The following is a 21391-nucleotide window of genomic DNA, read 5'->3' as shown; positions in this document are numbered from 1 at the left end:
ACCTGTCTTATGGATGGGCCATAAGAAAGATGGAGTCTCTTAAGAAAATCAACCTTTCTTATGAGAAGTAATTATCTAAGATTATGAGATTTAATTATCTATGGCCAAGTGCCCCTGAAAAGGCAAGAAAGTTATTCAGTTGGTCTGCCCTAGAAACTAATGGAGTCAGAAACATTCTCAAATGTTTTGGAAGATTTTTCAGAAGCAATGGCATATAATCATATTCAGGTGGAACAATGAAATAAGAAGGGACATCCAACCATCTCTGGTTACACAAATTGGAATATCCTTAGTTTACTGCTTAACTTTGAGCAATGAACTGAATGGAATTCTGTTATGAAGCTAGAACATAGAAAGTCCTCAACAATTACTGCATCTTTTTTGAACTGCTAAAAGGGCTTTCTCTGAGGATGCACTGAATACTCGGGGCCAGTCCTCAGAAATTCAGTAATGTATTGCAGTAACTATTTGCAATGGACTGTCAAAAGTAAAATTGCATTGCATTTGCTCAGCATTAGACATCACAATTACTGCAAGATCTATTGAATTTAGAGATTGCAACTGGGCTAGTATTTGTGAGATCAGATGGCACCAGTGGCAAGAAAGTTCTATTTCTAATCTACTGAGCTGCCAACTGCAGCTCTACTTGAGTTAAGGTAACCTAGTTGCAGTGTTCTATGTCTTACTAGTCTCATAACTGGATTACTGTACTGCACGCTATGTAAAATTACTTTTAAATATGGTCCACAATCTGCAAATAATCAAGAGTTAACTAAGCTGGTTAAATGGGACAGAATATATGAAATGTTAAAATAATGGGATGATGTATGTAAATGGAAAGTTGGGATATTTAAAGGTAATTAATTTCGAGAGAATTATGACCAAGAAGAATGATTTGAATACCGAGGGGAAATTAAGCTTAAATAAGAATTTTGAAAACAGGACATATAATGACTTAACAAGATGACTTTTATAAATATAGTTGAAATATAAGCTGTTCAGAAAAGATGTCATATGTGGATATAGGATATATAAGTAGTATAGTATCTTTATAATATATGAAATATGAAAATATTGGGATGGGGTATGTAAATGAAAAGTTTGGATATTTAGGTAATCAATTTTAAGAAAACTATGACTGAGAAGAATGGTTTGAATACTGAGGGGAAATTAAGTTTAAATAATAATTTTGAAAACAGGACACATAGTGACCTAACAAGATGACTTTTATAAATACAATTGAAACATAAATTAATTAGAAAAGATTTTATATATGGATATCATTGTTATTTGTACAAACACAAAAAATGTTTATATCCATCCCTGTATGCACTGAAAATATTATATTTATCTAATGTTGACAAAGGAGAATACCATTGGAAGAAGATCAAGGAAACATACTATTAATACATTGAGCATGGAATTATAGAAATTAATTATCATTTATTGTTTTTTCAAATATATGAACCCAGATAACACGCTGTTTACTAAGCACCAATGATTGTTATTGCAAAAAAATTTTTTTAAAAAAAAATCTTTGGGGGGCAGGGAAGTGAGCATGGTGATACTGCAATAACATCATCAAAGACATAATGTAAGATTTGGGGTTATTTTTGATACTATCTGCCCAGTAAAGTTGATATAATAAACCTACTTAAAAGATCTATTCACTATTTATTTTTGAAATGCAATGTAATGTTGAAAGAATAAGGAATGCTGATCTCCTGCCAAAAGGGGCTGAGAAACTGAATGCCATAAGCAAGCTGCCTGTTCCTTGTCTAGCATCAGCTGTGTACCAAGTACAGTGATCTGTATTAGCTGCTACCTGGCTAGCATAGAAATGTCCGATGATTTTGACAATGACTTGCTCATTCTCATCAGGGGTTTGATCCCGGGGAACAACTACCTCAGCTGCTGTCAGGTTCTGAAGTTCATTGACCTACAGATAGAGAAAAAAAATTAATTAATTAATTAATTTGACGGCATTTAAAAGGCTGATTATTCTATACTGAAAAGACCAAATGGCTTTGCAAATACCCTATTTTGTGGTCATGTCCCACTTTATTAGGACACCCAACTAAGAAATTCCAACTTGCTCATATTCAGATACGCAGAAATCTAAAAAGAATTATTCAGCATTTTGAAATTGTTCCATTCTCTTCAACATTCTTATTTTAAACACTCTAAAACTAGGCCCACACTTTATTTTATTTTTAAAGACGTACAGTTCAATAAATAAGGTATAGATGATTAAGCTAGTGCAATACTTCAAGTTAACACCAGCAAATTATGCAATGGCTTAACACATACCAACCATGAAGTCAGTCTTAAAAGTATATATTATAAATCTAAAAAACTAATTTTATATGCTTCATTTACATATTTGAAAACTAGTTTAGATATAATCAGGATTTATAATAATAATCATAATTAAGATTTCAAACTATGAGTTGTCTTTCCCATGACCGCAGAGCAACACCTCAAACAGTATTTTGCTTGTTAAAATGTATAAATAGTAATCAACCTAGGACCATAATAGAGCCTGGAATTTCCACCGTAAATCCTGATGGTCATACGTTGAGACATCCATGTGACCAGACCCAACCTTACAACTTTTGCAAGTTGTAAGCAAATGCTGTCATTATAAAGTGAACATGGTGGTTGTTAAGCAAATCAATGTATTCCTATGGGCATTTTTGTAAGAAACCAGCCAAAAAGGCCAGAAACCAGTAAAAGTCATAAATTATGGCCACATGACTATGGAATGCTGAAACTGGCCATAAAGATGAGCTGGTTGGCAAGTGCCTGAACTGTGGCTATGTGTCCACAGGGGAAGGAGGGAGCACAACTAATGAAACTCTGAAACTGGGTTGTAAGTAGCGTTGAAACAGTCCATTATAACTTCAAATGATGGATGGTAGATCTCCCTCCAACCTAATTTCTGATCTTGGTTTCTGACTATTTTCACACTGCTCTTCATCAGAAGCTAATTTAAGCAATACAGGAAACCACAATCTAGCCTGATATTAATTTTTAAATCTCCTCAGAACTTTCTGTAGGTGCTAATTTGAAACTTGCCTTGAATTTTAACTATGCTTCGGTTATCAGGCATTTGGGAAACAGATCTGCATCATATGGCCATACATTATTTAATGCCCCATCTTGGGCCACAGATGAAGCAACCCAACATCACAGGGCTTTTTTTCTAAGATGACTCTTAGAAAAACAGTGAGTGCCCAACCCTGCACTCACTGTTTTGCCTCCTTTGCCAATGACTCTTCCTGCTGCTGAGGCAGGGACTCGGATGTGCGTCTCAAGTTTCACTTCTTCTTTGGGCCCAAAAAAGTTCTCCTCTTTCAGCTTTCCATAAATTCGTCCTTGAGCCTGAAAAAAAATCAAGCCACCAAAGAGCAATTAAATAGGTAATTCATTTCCTCTGAAATTACAGCATGTTTTAGCTTTACCTAATACTGGAAGAGTGCTATTAATTATACCTTAACATAAATACATATCAAAATAGCTCATCCTTCTTATTGTTCTCAAATCCTAGATCATCAGCTAATGTCTATGGGTGCCGTCATATCATTGCTGACACTTAGTAACTGATCCCTAGTTTTCTTGGCAAGATTTTTGGAGGTGATATGCCCTTCTCTCCTGGGGATGAGAGAGACTGGTCCAAAGTCACCCAGCTGGCATTGGGTAGTGCCATATAGCAAGACTACAATTCACATTCTCCCAGTTCCTGGACTGATACATTAACCTCTACACCAGACTTCCTCTCTAGGAATGGTAATAGTGATACTTAAATAATAAACATAATTAAATGGGGTAGCAGAACACAAAGTTAACAGCTGTGCACAAACTCAATATACTTAAAACTAGTATTTTCTGATTTCTGTTATGTTAAGTATTAACATTTGGCAGTAACTTGTAAAAGGATTCTGAGGGCTGCACAGAGTTCTGAAATAGCAGGCTATCAGTCCGTTTTCTGTACAGGTACTCCTTGTTTAGTGACTATCACTGGGACTGGCAATTTCATCATTCAGCAAAGTGGTTACTAAGTGAAACTGCAATTGTGATTACTATCTTATGTCCATTTTTGTTTGCTTTAGCAAACTGCAAAAGTTATAAATCCAAAGAATATTTACAATGCTATCCTTTCATCACATAACGGAAAAAGTTACTAAATGAGGCAGTTGCTAAACACCTGTAGAACTTTGGATGTCGCTTTGTTTTTGTTAGGATTTCTTTACATTTAAGAAAGAAAGAAAGAAAGAAAGAAAGAAAGAAAGAAAGAAAGAAAGAAAGAAAGAAAGAAAGAAAGAAAGAAACACATTTCCATAATTTTAACTTCCTCTCCATATAGAATTCATAGAAGAAAGAAACCTTAAATTGGGCTTCTGGCGGTCCAGTGATTATCACCATACGCACTTTGGAATCTGGCGTCTCTGGAGGAGCAATCTACAGAAGACAAAAAGAGGCAGTGAAATGAAATACTAATCTGTCTAACAACAAAGTTCCAGCTGAGCAGGGAAATTGATCCAGTTATGAAGTAAGAATTGTGTTTTTTAAAAGATGGTGATGGTGATATCCTTCCAAAAGTGTTTCCCAGATTTTCTTACAAATAGATTAAAGTATTAAAAAATGCACTATTAATTTCATCAATGCAGTCAGAGAAACACTATTAGGAAGTTTCTGACTTGTTTTCCAAAACCAACATTGCTGTAGCTAGTGCATAAAAAATTTCACAGCAATCACTAACTAGCAAGGATTGAAGCACTGAAGCAACAGAAAGGTATGGGCACCTTGATTGAGGCACTTGCGAATCTGGAGAGCTGTTTGATGTGCTGCCCCTTCTTGCCAATGATTGCGCCTACAGCCTGGGCAGGGATGAAAACATGCACGGTCTCTTGCTCAGGAGGCTGCCAAGAGAGTAGTTTTATAAATACCAATCAGTGTCAGAGAAACTGGACATTTTCAATTGACATTCTGATAGGCTAAAAACAAATTTCTATACTATCCATTATGGGCTGAAGTGCCATGACATCATTACATGCTTAGTGCAACTTCAGTGAACTCAGCATGAACAGAACAGATGATGATGATAAATGCAGGTAGGAGAAATGGTATGTGAATTTGGCTATAGAGGTAAAATACGTTTGTTGAAATGTTTATAACAACAGGAAGCAACAAATTGGGAGGGGTGGTTATGAAAGCTCAATCAAATCATCTTTTTCCGTCTTTGTGCTCAGAAGCAAACATATAAACATTATTGAAATTGATGTATTGTATTGAGGAGCCCTTGTGGCATAGTGGTTAAAAGTGAAGTATTGTAAGCAAACTCTGCCCACAGCCTGAGGTTCAGTCCTGAAGGGGCTCAAGGTTGATTCAGCCTTCCATCTTTCTGAGGTCAGATTGTTGGGGCCAATATGTAAATAGTGCTTATGCTGTACACTGCCCAGAGAATATTGTAAAGTGCTATCGGGCAGAATAAATATCTAAATGCTACTGCTATTGCACACACTTTTCCGATACACTATTGACATTGCAAGAATCAGTGAAACAATAAGTATAACACCTGACCCTCATTAAAAATCTTGTCCATTTTGCAATTGTCCAGTCTTGTATCCAGACATGACACTCCATGTGAAGTAAAATACACACACAAAAAAAGATTCTGAACATTCTAGAAACACCCCCATATAAGGATGCATTATATGCATTTTGCTGAATGCAACCAAATTTAGTGGGAACCAAATACACAGCTTAGTGGAAGCTATGCAAACAGATAAAATGCCTCTTTTTTCTATGACAATTCTATGCTACAAATTGCTTATATAGAAACAGAGCTCAACATTACCAAAAAAGAATTATATGGAGCTGCTCCAGAAACACTACTTGGAGGAGGGGGCACTGCATTGGAAGAAGCAGGAAAGAGACCAACAGCAGCTAGGTTGAGACCAGGTATCAAGTGTGACTGTAGCTAAAATAAAAACAGAGAAAACAAGACAAAAGGGAAGGGGAATGGGGTGTTTATTTTTTTTCATTAAAATCCAGTTATCTGGGAGTTTAATAACTCTGAAAGGCTTAAAGCAAAGATCACATCATTTTTCTTTAAATGAGCATCTTAATATTATGTTTGAAAGCTCTTGCTTTGAAGCGATGGTTCTCTTTTTATACTCAAGACGTATAAAATTCTTTTAGAATTTGCTTTAAAAAGTTTAAGTCTACTTTATTGTTAGTTTAATTTATTAAATTGTTTTGGCCACCCTGAAGAAGGATTAACAATTAAAATGGAACCCCTATAAATAGGCAGCCTAGACCAGGGGTCTGCAACCTTGACAACTTTAAGACTTGTGGACTTCAGCTTCCAAAATTCCTCAGCAAGATTAATAATAATAACAATAACAACAACAACAAGCAGTTGGAAAGGACCTTGGAGGTCATCTAACCAACCCCCTGCTCAGGCAGGAAATCCTATACCATTTCAGACAAATGGCTTTCCAGTCTCTTCTTAAAAACTGGCTGAGGAATTCTGCTGGCTGAGGAATTCTAGGAGCTGAAGTCCACAAGTCTTAAAGTTGTCAAAGTTGCAGACCCCTGGCCTAGATTAAAACAACTAGAATAAACAACAAATACGACAACCCGCTACTCTCCAAATGTAGAGCAAACGCATTAACCCCTGAGGTGTAGGAACAGAGTCAGGTCTTAAGAGGGGTTCTGGATGCTGTTCTAGAAGATGGGGGCCATAACATAGAAGGCACATCTCCTTTGTCCCACAAGATGGCATCATTTAATTAAAGAGATCTGCAGCATGTCCTCTCTGCTCAAATATACAGGTGGACAGAAAGAACCGAAGGGAGGTAGTTTCTCAAATAACCAGGCCCCATGCCAAGAAGGATTAGGTTGTTACTCTCTGCTATATATCTTCCCATTACTTTGTACAGGTAGTCTCAACTTACAACCAATAATTTAGCAACCATTCAAAGCTACATTCAATACCATTCAATAACACTGAAAAAAGTTGCTTACAACCAGACCTCGCGAATACAACCACTGTAACATCCCCATGGTCAAAATTTAGGCGCTTGACATATATTTACAATGTCATGTGATCACCATTTGTGACCTTCCCAGACTGCTTCCAACAAGCAAAGTCAATAGGGGAAGGCAAATTTGTTGAACGACCATGTGATTCACTTAATAACTGCAGTGATTTACCTAACTGTGATAAAAAAAGATCATAAAATTGGGCCCAACTTACTCAACAATCACCTTGCTTAGCAATGAAAATTCTGGTTCCAGTTGTGGTTTAAGTCAAGGACTATTCTGTAGCCTCTTTTGCCTATGAACCTTTCCAGTTGGAAAATGTTATAGGACAGATATTTCTTCATAATTCCTTCTCGGGAATTAAGACTGGGAAACCAAGGAATCTACAGAGCAGGATGAGGTGAGTGTGCAATGAAAGGGATAAAATTTGCACACTTTGCCAGTTATGTACATCTTCCCAATAATTTCACCAATATTTTCTCCTACTTGGATTAGATTCAGTTCCTTATTACTTCAATGAAGGAGATTTATCTCAGAGCAAATGATGTTAATAATGGTAGGGTCTTTTGATGGTAAACCGTTCAATACAGACAGTCTAAACCTCTGTCATATAGGGTACAATATACACATTTGAATCTTAAAGAATGAAACAAAATAGGTACAAACACACTTACACTCATGGCTGCTACATCATTCTCATAAGCCTCCCTCACTTTCTTCATAATTTCTTGTTCTGCTCTGCAGCAATTATCAATGGAGCCTTTCACAGTGATAGTCCTTTCAGGGTTGTATAATGTCAAATCCTGAAGGCTGAGTGGGAACATCAGAACAAAAAGTGGTTCTGTCAAAAACCCCTGCCTGGGAAATCTTTCGGATTTCTGCATTCAATTCAACCAGTTTATGAAAGAAAGCACCCCAAGAATCTTCTTTGTCATATAATTCTAGCAATATTCATTTAAAAGTAGGTAGTACTGTTACATACTCTGGCATTATTTTCCAAGGAAAGGCATGGATCACAGGAACTCCTACATATGAGGCAATCTTTTTGATATATAATGGCCACAGGCTGGGAGACAAAAATCCACAATTTGCTCCTCCAAAATATTTAGAAGGCAAAGGAGCTTTCTCTGCTCCCGTAATCATATCCAATTCTGTTTAAGCCTTTTGCCTTCTACATCAACTGTAATGGATTCAAGGGCCAAGGCACCCATTCAGAAGTTTGTGTATATGTTATTGAAGCAGAAGATTACTTGTCAAAAAAGCTGGCACATGGGAGCCAGGGGATAAGCAGGATTGTATTATATGCACACAAACACAGATTGCTTGTATATTCTCCATCAGAATAGGAAAGCCAAAAAGTTCACAACTGTATTAAAAGTAAGGTAAGAAAAAACAAAGACTTACGAGGAGATGGTGATCTTTGTCTCTGTGTCCTGTTCTACTTTCTTCAGGTTGCGGCCCTCCTTGCCAATCAGTCGTCCTACAAAGTTGTTGTGGGCTAGGATTTTCAGAGGTACTTCATCAGCACTTGAGTATGAAAAATAAGTTAAGTGAATTAAAACTCAGTGGCAAATTGTTTGCTGGGCATGCAGAAGTCTCCCATTTCAATCACCTGCCTTTCCAATAAGGATATAAAGATTATCTAAAACAGCGGAAAACCCTAGTCAGGCAGTTGGTATCAATAAAAGTGGACCAGATGGATCTATAGGCAGTCCTTGTTTAGCAACTGCCTTGTACAGCAACTCTTTGCAGTTACCAATGATGAAAAAATAATTTTGCAACCAATACCTGTATTTAAGATCTTCACAAAAATATGAAGTTGAAGTAATATCATATTCACAGTCATGTTTTCACTTAGTGACTGCTTCACATAACAACCAGGCTGCCAGTCCCAACTACTGTCACTAAGTGAGGACCATCTGTGTTTCCTAAACCTGTATTAGGCTGCTACTTCCAGTCTTATTCCCCAGTTTATTGTATTGAGAGCAATAGGACCTTCCAGCTATTGCAATGTCGGATCGCAGCTGGACTCTTTCTTTGGAGCAGTTATTGCTTGATCACAAAAAGAAAGCGGCAAAAGAAACTTTCATTTCTCAAAGGGGCTTGCCAATATGCTCTCATCACTCTATTTACATTTAAATAAACTTTTGTCTTATTCTTAACTTGCATAGTTTTTTCTGAATTTCAAAACTAGGGAGCAAAAACTACAAGAAGTATACAGGTATATATCTTAAAGGAGCCAATATATCTACTGAGCTCCTTCACATAGATAATATCCAAGAAATCCAACTGACTTGTAAAAGCAAAAAAAAAAAAAAAAGTAGTAGCAAGCAGTCAGAAGCAAAACAAACTGGCTACAGAACCTTCCATTTTCAATTTTGGCCTTTAATGAGAAAGGATCTCATGCAGCAATGCTAGAAAAAAAATTCTGGGTAGCCTTCCTAAAAAGCCTCGCCAATCTTGGCACTAACAATGACCTATCTTACGTCTTGGTGTCTTTTGCCTCCTTCTGCATGATTTCCAAGATCATCTTGCAAGCAGCAGAACAGCCTTCTGGAGTTGAATGGATGCTTATTGCTTTCTCTGCCGCCCCCGCATTTTCCTTCCGATGCACATCAATTCTAGGGTGGATTCAAAGAAAAGCAAGAAATCACTCAGTTTGAACATATAAATAATGATATACATCCAAGGAATCAGAAACTGATTAAAAGGTCATAAGTTGCTTCAAAATCTTGTAATCCTTCTCTTTACAAAATATCTCCAATGCCTCATTTCTCATTTATTCCCAATTTGGGTGCATATGTATTTTAATTTTATTCACTTCCTCTAGATCAGGGGTCTTCAAACTTGGTCCTTTTATGATTTGTGGACTTCAACTCCCAGAATTCCTCAACCAGGACAAGTTTGAAGACCCCTGCTCTAGATAGCCTAATATAGGCCACTGAGTAATCTACAAATTAATGAAAGCATTTTATTAGAAAAGTAAAACAGTATAAAAGAATAAAAAACAGTAGTCACAGTTATTATAATAGTAAAACAACATGAAAATCCAAGTAATAGAATTTGAAAATGCCTGATTCTGTGATAAAAATATAAATGTAGGTGCTAGAAGAACATACACTAGGAGACAACTTGGCTGACTTAGTCTCTATGGGCAGAGGACAAAGCTAACCCATTGGTGGATTCTCCACTTGTCATGCTGGAGAATCTCTGTTACAGCAAGACTTCTTTAGCATAGTGGCCATTTTTGGATGCAGTGCTGAACATATACATAAAGAACATTGAGGCATATGGGCTCCAGTTTATCAACATAGCTGTGGCAACATTATAAGCTCCCTTTTCAAATTATCCATAGTTTAATAATATCATCCAAATCCTGTACTGTGCTTTTTTTAAAAAAAAAAAATTAGCAACAGAAATGCTGAAAATCAAATAACTCCCAATTCATCCTCATAGGAAAGAGAACAAAGAACGAAACTTGAAATCAGAGTAATACAAAACAACTTTGTACAATCTGATGCCCTGCAGATCTTTTGGAACTCCAAACTATAAAATGTTCACCAGAGTTGGAGGACACAGACACTGGATTTGAGTTTGGATTGTAGCTGTGTAATGCTTGCTTCAAATTTTTGTTGTATTACTATGGTCACTATGCATCCCAGCAATATTATATAGTGTGGGAATACTATAGGAAAAGGGAGAGGCAGCAATATATATTCCTTGAAAGAAGAGCAGGGGAAATATAAATTTTTCTGTTAAAGAATAGTGTCCAAAATTCAGATTCTTGCTTATTTATATCTGAGTTGGGTTGTTGAGGATACATTTATTTTCTCTTTGTCTCCTAGCTGCTTTCCTGTAATTTTAATTAAGGTTGGCCTCTTTCACATTGGCCTCATCTTGACCTTGGAAAGGAATTTTTTTGTTTTCTGAAGACTTTTCACTTTCCTTTTCGGTTGCCAATTTTGAACAATGAACCAGGATAGGAAACCCATTTCAATCCAAATTTCAAACTGATTATGGGAAATCTCATAAATTAGATACCATGTATAGGTGGAGCATAAGCCAAAATGTAATTTTCTAGTTTGGATTTGCTTTATGCCCTGTATGGAATTTAGCAACATGTGAAAAAGCAGCTAAAGTGCTCCTACCAAAACAATATCTTACTTGGACTGTGTCTGTTTGGTTATGTTGCGGATGGTGGCACCTTCTTTACCAATAATGGCTCCCACATACTGGGTAGGAACAAGAAGCCGAAGGGGGATATCTACTGGTTGCTGTTTCACAGGAGCTCCTGAAGCCACAGGAGAACCTTGCCGTGGGGCACCCCGTGTTCCAAAACCACCTCGACGTCCATTCTCTGCACCCTGCACAGTCTGTTCATCAGGTATGTAAGAGACCTTCAATGCATGGTTTTCCAGTTGATGTCCATTAAGTTTCATGATAGCTCTGGAGAAGAAAGAAAGATAAAATGGAAGGAGGACTAATCTGTTTACAGGGCAGGTTATGCTGGCTAGGGAGAAATTTTAAAGGGGCAGGTCACCATCAGCCCTGGGCTAGCGATTTTATTATTAAATATCTTAGTTGTATCTTATATATCAGTGCTGAAGCCTACTTTAGGAATCCAACACTTATGTAGAATAAAGAACACCATCTATCCCCAAATCCAACCCAGCAATCTAGAAGCCATGCCAAAGTTTGCAAAAGAAGTCAAAGAATTTTTAGAAAAAATATCCTAAAAGGATTTTTTCACCATTCTCACTGAATAGCATCAGTTCATATGTGAAAAAATAGAAGCTTGCAAAATTTAGCAATTTCTCTCATTTGAAAAGGTATGGGCATTTTGCTGCCAACCTTGGATATATGTTATGAGGAATAAGTAAGTTACATCAAAATCAATCATATACAAAGAAGAATAAAGAAAAGCCAACGAACCTATTTAAAATCATAGTATAGTAGGTGAACTAAGCCTTTTCTAAACTGATAAACTGAAAACCACCTTCCCATCTCACAATCAATGCTGCTTTATCTTTTCCAATGCAATCTTTTTTCCCGTCTGCTCCTTTATTTTGCCAAAACGAAAGGAAAATGTAACACATGGAAAAAAATAGTTCATTATTAATTCCTTCAATTATCGTTATTATATTTCATCGCACAATCAGTCAGATGCTTAGACTGGATTGGGCATTTTTATCCATCCATCGAGTCTTTCCCAAGGATCTGGGATAGAATGTTGTTTGATGATGATAAAGATATTTGTCAAAGAATGTAAAACTGCCTTTTTCAATTGACTGATAGCATTTTTGTCAATGCCAGTGGTGTTCAAGTGGTACTTTAAATGTTTTGAGATTGCACCCAGGCACCTATCATTATTGGCACTATCTTTGCTTTGCCAGTCATACTACTTCTGCTTGTAGGTCTTGGTATTTTGTGATTTTCTCCAATTCTTTCTTTTCTATTCTGCTGTCTCCACATTATTATTGTTGCTGTTATGATTATTATTCGCACAGTTAGCCAGATGTTTAGACTGGGTTTGGCATTTTTGTCTACCTATCAAGTCCTTACCAAGGACCTGGGGTAAGCAAAGGTGGATATTTGTTGTGTTACAGATATCAGATATCACCTCAAGATGAAAGCTGTTCCCAGTAAGGCCACTTTTTGCAACTGAATGATGGCAAATTTGTCAAGGACAATGATGTTCAAGTGGTGCTCCAGTTGTTTTGGGATTGTACCTACTATTACTACTACTACTACTACTACTACTACTACTACTACTGTCGTTATTTCTATGTCATCTATGTCTGGGTGATTAAATAACTTCTATATAACAACACTTTTAAGGTTTCTTCACACACTTTTTCTGTTAGTTCTATTCTTAATATATCACATTCTTTTAAATATAGGTGACTAACACATTTGGAAAACTAAAAATCATTCAGGGGATCAAAGGGAACAAAATGCCTTTCTCCAAGTGGACCTAAACAAGGCAGGCATACACTGGAAATCTCTTTTTCTGTCATGTCCTGAAATCATTACTTTCATATTGAATCCAGCCATAACCGAGGCAGCCTTACCATCCTTAGCTGTTTTGATGTAATGTTTTCCACCTTAAGCAAACAACACAGCCAATCTTACCTTGACCACTTTATATTGGTACAAACATGCTCTATATTTCCTGTGACTCTAGTCATTTTGGTTTGGACAGGGTGACTGTATGACTTTTTGAAATATTATTTTAAAAATCCCTTTGAAATATTTCTTCTGAGCTCCTCTGTTAACTTGCTAGGTCTCTATGTGAACAACAACAACAACAACAACAATAATAAAGTTGGAAGGGACCTTGGAGGTCTTCGAGTCCAACCCCCTGCTCAGGCAGGAACCCTACACCATTTCGGACAAATGGCTGTCCATTCTCTTCTTAAAAATTTCCAGTGTTGAGCATTCACCACTTCTGGAGGCAGGTTGTTCCATTGGTTAATTGTTCTAACTGTCAGGAAGTTTCTCCTTAATTCTAAGTTGCTTCTCTCCTTGATCAGTTTCCATCCATTGCTTCTTGTCCTGCCTTCAGGCACCTTGGAGAATAGCTTGACTCCCTCTTCTTTGTGGCAGCCCCTGAGATATTGGAACACTGCTACACCCTTTAAATTGATTTGAGATCCTAAATGATCTCAGTATCTATGGGGAATTTGGTAAAGGAGAGTAATTAAATTTGAAGATAGCCAATTATCTAAAGATAATCCACCAATAAATTTATTGTATGTTATGTAACGGTTGAGATTTTTGAGGTCCAGGATTGCCCTCCATCCTCCTGAGGTCTTGAGGACGGAGTAAAACCCCTTGCCTCTGTATTCTGGTTGAACCGGTTCTATGGCTTGAATATCCAACAGCTGTTGGATGGCCTCCTGCATAAGTTTGCGTTTTATGGAATCCCTGGAAACTGAACAACTGTTGAATCGGTCTGGAGGTGTGACTAGAAACTCTTTGTTAAACTAGACATACCAATTCCAGCAACCATTCCTTATATGTTTTAGCCTCCAAACCCCTCATCATCTTTGTTGCTCTTCTCTGTACTCTTTCTAGAGTCTCAATATCTTTTTTACATCGTGGTGACCAAAACTGGATGCAGTATTCCAAGTGTGGCCTTACCAAGGCATTGAAGAGTGGTATTAATACTTCATGTGATCTTGATTCTATCCCTCTGTTAATACAGCCTAGCACTGTGTTGGCCTTTTTGGCAGCTGCAGCACACTGCTGGCTCATATTTAAGTGATTGTCCACTAGGACTCTGAAATCCCTCTCACAGTTACTATTATTGAGCAAGGTAATCCCTATACTATACCTGTACATTTGGTTTTTCTTGCCTAAATGTAGAACCTTACTTTTTTCACCATTGAATTTCATTTTGTTAGATAGCGTCCAGTGTTCAAATCTGTCCAGATCCTCCTGTATCCTAAGCCTGTCTTCTGGAGTGTTGGCTATTCCTGCCAGCTTGGTGTCATCCACAAATTTGATGAGTTCCCCATCTATCCCCTCGTCCAAATCATTGATGAAGATGTTGAAGAGCACTGGGCCTAGAACAGAGCCCTGGGGCACCCCACTACACACTTCCCTCCATGTAGATGCGGTTCCATTGAGGACCACACGCTGAGTACGGCCAGTCAGCCAGCTACGGATCCATCTGGTGGTGATGCTGTCTAACCCCGCATTTTTCTATCTTCTCAAGTAGTAGGTTGTGATCTACTTTATCAAATGCCTTACTGAAGTCCAAGTAAATTATATCCACAGCATTCCTCTGGTCCACTAATTTTGTCACTTGGTCAAAGAATGCAATAAGGTTTGTCTGGCATGATCTGGTTTTGACAAACCCATGTTGGTTTTTAGTAATGACTTGGTTTGCCTGTAGGTGTTCGCTGATTCGTTGTTTGATTATCTTTTCCATAGTCATCCCAGGTATTGAGGTCAGGCTGATAGGTCTGTAAGTTCCTGGGTCCTTTTTTTCCCCTTTTTTGAAGATGGGAACTACATCAGTTCTTTTCCAGTCCTCCGGTAGTTCTCCAGTGCTCCAAGATCTTTGAAAAATATAGTTCAGTAGTTCTGAGATCACATCTGCCAGTTCCTTGAGAACTTGGGGTGTAATCCATCTGGTCCTGGTGATTTAAACTCGTCTAGGCTGGACAGGTGTTCACTTATCATTTTCTTGCCTATCTTAACTTGTGTTTCTATACTGTTTTTATGGCACTATTTTTGATAGATTGGTCTGTTTTTTCCCTTTGTGTAAAGACAGATGCAAAAAACGAGTTAAATAATTCTGCTTTCTCCCTATTGCTAGTCACCTTCTTATCACTTTCACCCACTAATGGACCAATCATTTCCTTCATTTTTTCTTGTTTTTTACATGTTGAAAGAAGCTTTTTTTGTTATTTTTGACTTTGGTCGCAAGACTTAGTTCATTTTGAGCCTTGGCTTTCCTCACTTCATCTTTGCAGGCTCAGGCTATTTGTTGATTTAGTTATGTGCCCCTCTTTCCACTTTCTATACTTGTCCTTTTTATCTTTCAATTTGTCAGAGAGTTCTTTATGCAGCCATGCTGGTTTCTTTTGAGAGCTGTTATTTTTCCTCTTCGTTGGTATTGAGCTAGACTGGGCTTCTATTATCTTGTTTTTCAAAATTTCCCAAGCTTCTTGCGTTGTTTTCCCCTGGAGGATTCTCATCCATGGAATCCTTCCCAAGCCCTCTCTAAGTTTATTGAAATTAGCTTTCTTGAAGTCCAAGACTCTAGTTTGACTATGTTCAATTGCTTGTGCTTCCATAATGTTCAATTCCAATATTGCATGATCACTACCTCCCAAGGTTCCTGTGGCTTCAACGCCTTCTATCATTTCATCTCTGTTAGTGAGAATTAGATCCAAAATGGCTAATCCCCTAGTTCCCTTCTCTACTTTTTGGGAGACAAAGTTGTCTGCTAGGTTTGTCAGGAATCTGTTTGATCTTCCACTTGATGCAGAGTTTGTCTCCCAGTTGATGTCAGGGTAACTAAAGTCCCCCATTACTATGGTGATGTGCTTCCTACATACCTTAGTTAGCTGACTAGCAAAAGGTTCATCTATTTCCTGTGTTTGGTTGGGTGGCCTATAGTATACACCTATGGCAATGTCATTTTTTCTCCCTTTTATATTGACCCAAATGCATTCAAGACAATTTTCATCATTGTTGTGCTCTATTTCTGTGGAGATGTAGTTATTTCTTATATAGAGAGCAACTCCACCTCCTCTTTTATTTGGTCTGTTTCTTTTAAATAATTTAAATCCCTCTAGCTGTGTGTTCCATTTGTGGATTTCATCCCACCATGTTTCTGTAATGGCAACAATATCATATCTGCCCTCATTGACCTGAATTTCTCGTTCACCCTGTTTGCTGTTCATACTCTGTACACTGGTGTATAGACATTTGAGTCCTTTATTACCGACCCTGTGTTTAATTTCTACATAACCTGTGTGGTGCCTGAGTTCCCCTATTGTCTTACCACCTATTTGGTTAGTGCACTTTGTGTGGCACTCGCTATTAAAAGCTTGATTTTGCTTGACAGCAAGGTTCGTATTTTTGTCCACACACATATATATGCTACATGCACTGATAGTCCTATTGTTTTTAGATTAATAGTTAACAAACACTGTGGGTGGGTGGCAGTAGAGCAGACCTTTCTGCCATCACAAGGAGCACTGAGTAATGACAGATGGCTAAGCTTATCCTGACTGGGGCACAGGAAAGCATATGTATAATTCTTTAAACTCACCTCCCTTTGCAGCAGACTATGGGAAGAAGGAAATTATGATGCAATTTTAAAGACAGAGGGCAAAGTATAATTGCATTTATAACTTTATAAGATCAGAAGCTGCTTTTCTATTTCCTTATTATTTTCTGTCTGATTCATCACTATTTTTACTTTACTTCTTTTCTAAAATAAGTATTTTTATCATGTTAAAAATTCCTTTAGTTAGAAAGTGTACACATATATATATATAAAATAAATGTGTCTCCTTTTGTCTGAACCTGCCTAGAAGGGCAGCCTTTGCTGCATAGAAAATGAGGGTACTGGCACCCCCCTCCCCCCAGCTGCAAGCTAGAACAGAGGCAATTGCGACTGGGAATTAGGGCAGCAAAAACTATGCAGGATTAATTTTCTAATGGCTCCCAAACTGTAGGGAGAGCTCCTTAAATGGAGAACAACTCAAAGACATCTAGGATTGTAAATGGCTTTGATAATGGCCTGCAGTTCATAAAGCTAACCATAGATGGGGTGTTAACATTAACTATAACCCAGCATGAAACAATCTGATATGCAACCAAGCATCATCCCATGTACATTTGCCACTCTGTTAAAATCTGTCATCTGAGACCTAGGTTTAAAATTCTCCTGTAAGTTCCATGAATTCTACACATTGCCTCCACATAGTGGAGCAGTAAGAAAGGAGAGCAAATAATTCTGTACAGGAAACATTTACTTTTAGATGGCTAAATAAGATTTAATACATCACAGAATTTGCCAGAGATCATATCAGAACTGTTTTGTTGTTTGATGAAAGAAACATCCATTAAGTAATCATAAAAACAATATTCAATTAAAGCAGCAATCCTACATGCACTTACTAGAGAACAAGTTCTCTCTAACTATTTGAAGTACCTTTTTCTGCAAGAACTCCTGGACTGCTCCACAAAGAAGATAGCGATGGTGATGATGATATGTGACAAGGCTTTAATCTAGGATTGTAAGAACTTCCTCCTCTTCCAATTGAGAATGGAACAATATATTCAGACAAAAATAAGTGATATCTAACAATATATACCTTGATTGCAAGCCTCTATTTGTTCTCCTTTTTAAAAAAAAATTCTCTTAGAATATTTCAGCCTCAGAAAGAGAAATATGTAATTAAGAGAATCCTTCCCTGATCATGTCCAAGATTTCAGAGAAGCACTGATTAAGGATATCTTACATACAAGTGATAAACTATAATTAGGTGAGACACAGATTCTTTGATAAATAAATCATAAACATGTTGCAGATCTAACAACCTGTCAGAATATAAAGCTAATATAAATACCTTTCTGCTAGCTTTGAGTTCAGTATTCTGTGCAGGGTTATATACGCACACAAAAATACCAAACCAGAAACACTTATAACTAATAAAACTTTAAACTTACTGTCTGGTCTGTTCCCGGTTAGAATAGGTGACATTAACAACTGCTGTCTCGCTATCCGTATTCACTTGCAAGTAAAAAAGAAAGAAAGAAAAATGTATCTAATTTAGTTAAAATGCACTTTATGGTTTAAATAGCTTAGAATTAGTAGCTAAATCTTCACTTTTCCAAGAATACTAAAAACATGTAATATGGACTTGTTTATTTTTGGATTAGTGGGATGTATGAACCTCTCACTCATTGTAGCTTAAGTATATGAGAAAAATAGGCTATTACATTATTTATCTCATCATTATTTAGAAATCCTTATTTTAGCTTTACATTTTAATCCAGGTACTGATTAATAATCAATTTTTTTAAGATTACAATTAAACTATACTCCATCTTTTCATCTCAAGGAATTAAAGATCTCATGAATGCTTCCTTCGTATGCAGCAGTAAAGAGTTTGACTTCCCCAACATTACTTGAGTTCCTGAGTATGGGAAAACAATAAATGGTGGAGAAAGCAATGTTCTGGCAATATGCTGATCTCACATAGAGATGCTTCGCAACTTAATTTTGAGAACTCCAATACAAGCTGACCACATCCTTATCTTCTATGCTAATGTGCAAATTGGAACTAACTTTTGCCCGATGATTTTTGTTCTTTCAGAATGTCCAAGCATTGGTCTCGATTCCAAAACTATATTAAATATATCTTAAGGTATATTAAATGCATGTAACAAATGTATTTGCTTAGACAAAAATAAATACATTTTATTTTTAAAAAATACTAACAGCAGCTGAGAAAATGAGATGGAACACGCTGTAAGCAAACATGCAGGATTAGATGAATCAGAATCGACTAACAACACAAAGATATTTCCTCACAAGTATCTCTCCATGAGTTCATTGAAGCTATTTTGGAGTAAACAAATTTAGGATTAAGCTAGCTGTTCCTCCTTCAATCTGTGGCACTAAGATAGACGCAGATATACAGGTATTCCTCAATTTACGACTGCAACAGAACTTGTCAATTATGTCATGACAGGCATAAAGTGTGTCATCACATGACTGATCTAATTTTATAACCTTTTTTTTTTTTGCAGTGGTCATTAGGCAAATCTATTGTTTGCTATGGAGTCTTTCAGCAAAAAGATAATAAATTGTGGTCATGTGACCATAAATGTGGGCTGGATGCTGCTTGCCCAAAATACTGTCATGTTACTGTTAGAAGGGCAGGGTCTGGCTGTTCAGAATTGGATCATAAGTACCTTTATTTTTGGAGCGGGGGGGGGGTTCCATCCTAAATCAAGGACTACCTCTATTTCCCAAACCTTCTCATGAAAACTTACCTTGTTCACAGTTTTCCACAGTACCATACTGAGCCAGCAAACCATCCAAGACCTATTTAGATAAAAAACAAACCTACTCAGTTAAAAACATACACAGACACAGATACATAGAAAAGAGGGAGGGATTAAGACATGCTTAAAAAATTATACAAAGCAACACAAACCTGAAGAGGGAACGTGTTTTCCCGAAAATAAGACCTAGCTTGATTTTGGGAGTTGGACCTAATATAAATCCTACCCCAAAAGTCATAGCATTGTGGTTACCTAAGGGGTGGGGGTGGGGTGTATGGCCAGCTTGACGTCTCTCGCATGGAACATGAGGGAGCCCAGGAGGGGATGGGGGGAGCTGGGGGGGAGGGACAGGAACTACAGAGTTCTGCATGGTACAAATGAGATAGAAGATACTATTACTGCATCAAAGCCATTTAGTCTGAGGTGACTAGTGAATGTGGTTTCAGCTTTTACCCAGACCCTTGACTAGAAAGAGTCTAATTCAGGGATCGTTCCCCTTTTCCTTCAGCACGCCCCAACCTCCCCGCGCTTCTTTCCAATTCTGCCTCAAAGCCTCAGCGATTCAGTTCTCTCCCCGGCTTCCCAGCATGCAGTCCTAACCCTAGCCCCCTTCCTTCAACTACCATCTCCTCATTTACTACCCACCCACGAGGGGCAGGCTTTCTTTCTCCTTGCTTGTTCTTCTTGGGAACTGTTTTCTAGCATGACTTTGAGGCAGCAGCTGGGTGAGTTTCAATTGCCAAGTGTGGTATCTCGATACTATGAGTTGTGTGCTGCAAATGTTTTGCTCGTTTACTTTCTCAGCACCAGAACATGGGCCATTTTGAAAGGAGAGGGGAGCACCGCCCAGTGGTTTTGGCTTAGTGAAGGGCTCCGCCCGGTTTGGCGATTGGCTTACAGGAGGGCTCCTCTTTAGGCTGGTGTATGCTGGGTGCTGAAGTTCTGTCCAAGTGAGGTTCAACAGGTGGAGCCACGCTGTGGCCCCGGACTCCCAGGAGGAGTCAGGCTTGCTCCATTGCAGCAGCAGTGACGGCAGCAGCCTGCCAAATCTGCACTGTCCGCAGCACTTGCTGGCGATGTGAGCTGGGTCAGAGGTTGGATCAGATCTCTCTTACAGGCACATACACAGAGGTTGGATCGGATTGCTCTCCTCCCTCCCTCCTTCCAACACACACACACACACACACGTTGGATTGGATCTTGGCCTGCTAAACCTCACTTCACTAAATCAGACAGAACTTCAGCACCCAGCATTCACCAGCCTGAAAAGGAGCCCTCCCATAAGCCAATTGCCAAACCAGGCGGAGCCCTCCCATAAGCCAAAGCCAATGGGCGGTGCTCCCCTCTCGTTTCAGAATGGGGCGTGTTCTGGTGCTGAGAAAGTAAACAAGGAAAACTTTTGCAGTGCAGCAAATCGACAGTATTGAGATGCCATACCTGGCAACTGAAGCTCACCCAGCTTCTGCCTCAAAGCCATGCAAGAAAACAGAGGAAAAACAAAAGAAAACGGAGAAAAACAAACAACAAGAAAGAAAGCCTGATCCTCGTGGGTGGAAATAGGTAGATGAGGAGGAGGTAGTTGAAGGAAGGGGCAGGGTTAGGACTGCATGCTGGGAAGGTGGAGAGAGAACTGAATCGCAGAGGCTTTGAGGCAGAATTAGAAAGAAGCGCGGGGAGCTTGGTTGGGCTGTGCTAAAGGAAAAGGGGAGTGATCCCTGAATTAGATCCTTTCTATAGTCAAGGGACAGCGTAAAAGCTGAAACCACATTCACTGATCACCTCGGACTAAATGGCTTTGGTG

The 21391-nt window shown here is 38.1% G+C and overlaps 1 protein-coding gene across 1 annotated transcript in view; it reads right to left on the bottom strand.

The window, feature by feature from the left end:
- The window catches only part of IGF2BP1 (insulin like growth factor 2 mRNA binding protein 1), an 80240-nt gene that overhangs the window by 9356 nt on the left and 49493 nt on the right, over positions 1 to 21391 (bottom strand). The window contains exons 4-14 of the mRNA XM_039333041.1: positions 19579 to 19630; positions 18247 to 18310; positions 11215 to 11496; positions 9537 to 9671; positions 8455 to 8577; positions 7725 to 7860; positions 5861 to 5983; positions 4806 to 4922; positions 4387 to 4461; positions 3253 to 3384; positions 1826 to 1939 (exon numbers count right to left, since the gene is read on the bottom strand). Of these exons, the coding sequence (XP_039188975.1) occupies positions 1826 to 1939; positions 3253 to 3384; positions 4387 to 4461; positions 4806 to 4922; positions 5861 to 5983; positions 7725 to 7860; positions 8455 to 8577; positions 9537 to 9671; positions 11215 to 11496; positions 18247 to 18310; positions 19579 to 19630 (1353 nt within the window). The remainder of the gene's footprint in view (positions 1 to 1825; positions 1940 to 3252; positions 3385 to 4386; positions 4462 to 4805; positions 4923 to 5860; positions 5984 to 7724; positions 7861 to 8454; positions 8578 to 9536; positions 9672 to 11214; positions 11497 to 18246; positions 18311 to 19578; positions 19631 to 21391) is intronic.

This window comes from Crotalus tigris, unplaced genomic scaffold, assembly GCF_016545835.1.
Source record: "Crotalus tigris isolate CLP2741 ecotype Arizona unplaced genomic scaffold, ASM1654583v1 scf7180000024472.5447098, whole genome shotgun sequence".
NCBI classification, from domain to species: domain Eukaryota; kingdom Metazoa; phylum Chordata; class Lepidosauria; order Squamata; family Viperidae; genus Crotalus; species Crotalus tigris.
The sequence above is the reverse complement of the archived record's forward strand: the minus strand, read 5'-3'. Positions and strand labels throughout refer to the sequence as shown.